Source organism: Penaeus monodon, chromosome 27 (genome assembly GCF_015228065.2).
Source record: "Penaeus monodon isolate SGIC_2016 chromosome 27, NSTDA_Pmon_1, whole genome shotgun sequence".
NCBI classification, from domain to species: domain Eukaryota; kingdom Metazoa; phylum Arthropoda; class Malacostraca; order Decapoda; family Penaeidae; genus Penaeus; species Penaeus monodon.
The window spans coordinates 35,838,950-35,839,593 of NC_051412.1; the positions used below are offsets into that span (position 1 = coordinate 35,838,950).

The following is a 644-nucleotide window of genomic DNA, read 5'->3' on the forward strand; positions in this document are numbered from 1 at the left end:
GGCGAAAGACCAACCGAACAGGCTTCCCAACCATCAGGAAGAAGAAAAGAAAGCCCAAAGATCCCTCCTCACAAAAGGATGATGAAAATGGTGAGGAGAAGAGTCCTGATGTTGAATCCAGTGTTGAAAATACCCTGGAATGTGATAGAAGTGAGAAAATGATGGAATCTGAACAGGAGAAAGGAAATGAAGTAGAGAAGGAGGAATCACTTGATCAACAAGAATGTGAAACTGAAGAGGCAAAATTGTCCTTGGATAAAAATGAGAAATCAAAGAGCCCAGTACCAAAACCAGTGCCCAGGCCAAGAGGAAGGCCAAAGAAGATAAACACAGATGCTAAACTGTCAAGAGCCCCATCAGAATCTCCATCTCAGTCCCCCGAAAAAGCTCCAAAGCAACTTCGAGAATCATTAAGGGAAAGAAGGTCAGGAAAGGTTACAGATACTCCACAAGAAGAAAAAATCTCTGAACCAGATCAAGACGAACAACAGCTAGAAAAGATCTTGGAAAGGGTTGCCACAGGTATTGGAGGAAGAACACGTAGGAAGAGAGATCTTAGTGAAGAGAGTGTCAAGACTGTTCAGAGTGAAGGAAAAAGACAGAAGAGACATGTGGAGGATGATGTAAGTGTTTCAATATTTATC

General features: G+C 42.2%; 1 protein-coding gene across 1 annotated transcript in view; it reads left to right on the top strand.

Annotated features, from left to right (window-relative positions):
* LOC119590817 overlaps nt 1-644 on the top strand; it is a gene marked incomplete in the record, with an annotated part of 99,057 nt that overhangs the window by 87,016 nt on the left and 11,397 nt on the right. The window contains 1 exon segment of the mRNA XM_037939557.1: nt 1-623. This exon segment is cut by the window's left edge and continues 992 nt beyond it. Within this exon segment, the coding sequence (XP_037795485.1) occupies nt 1-623 (623 nt within the window).